Source organism: Apaloderma vittatum, unplaced genomic scaffold (assembly GCF_000703405.1).
Source record: "Apaloderma vittatum isolate BGI_N311 unplaced genomic scaffold, ASM70340v1 scaffold24631, whole genome shotgun sequence".
Classification (NCBI taxonomy): Eukaryota; Metazoa; Chordata; class Aves; order Trogoniformes; family Trogonidae; genus Apaloderma; species Apaloderma vittatum.
In genome coordinates, this window is record NW_009698867.1 from 7,056 (window position 1) to 7,399 (window position 344).

The following is a 344-nucleotide window of genomic DNA, read 5'->3' on the forward strand; positions in this document are numbered from 1 at the left end:
TCTGGGGAGAGCAGGACGAGGTTGGGTGGGCACGTTGGGGCTGCCTGGACTGCTGGCAGCCCTCAGGCCTTCTGCCCTCGGGTAACGTGCGCCGTGCTCAGTCTCTGCAGTTCCTTTCAGGCCCCCCCCTCTGTCAGGATTGCTTCTTCCCAGTGCCGTGCGTGACCAGGCTGCAAACACGGCCAGTTTAATTGATGGCACCGTCCCGTCGCGCGGGCCCCAGCGAGGACCAGCCTGGCAGAACCTGCCGGTCGCTGTGCTGCCCGGCTCTCGGGGGGGACACCCTTGAGTGTCACTGAGTGCCCCCTGCCTCTCTCCGCAGCCTCGGCTCCTTCGGCATGCCT

General features: G+C 66.6%; 1 protein-coding gene across 1 annotated transcript in view; it reads left to right on the plus strand.

The window, feature by feature from the left end:
* Positions 1 to 344, plus strand: part of UBQLN4 (ubiquilin 4) — a gene marked incomplete at its 5' end in the record, with an annotated part of 6,583 nt that overhangs the window by 5,004 nt on the left and 1,235 nt on the right. Inside the window, 1 exon segment of the mRNA XM_009878187.1 lies at positions 323 to 336. Coding sequence (XP_009876489.1) covers positions 323 to 336 — 14 coding nt within the window.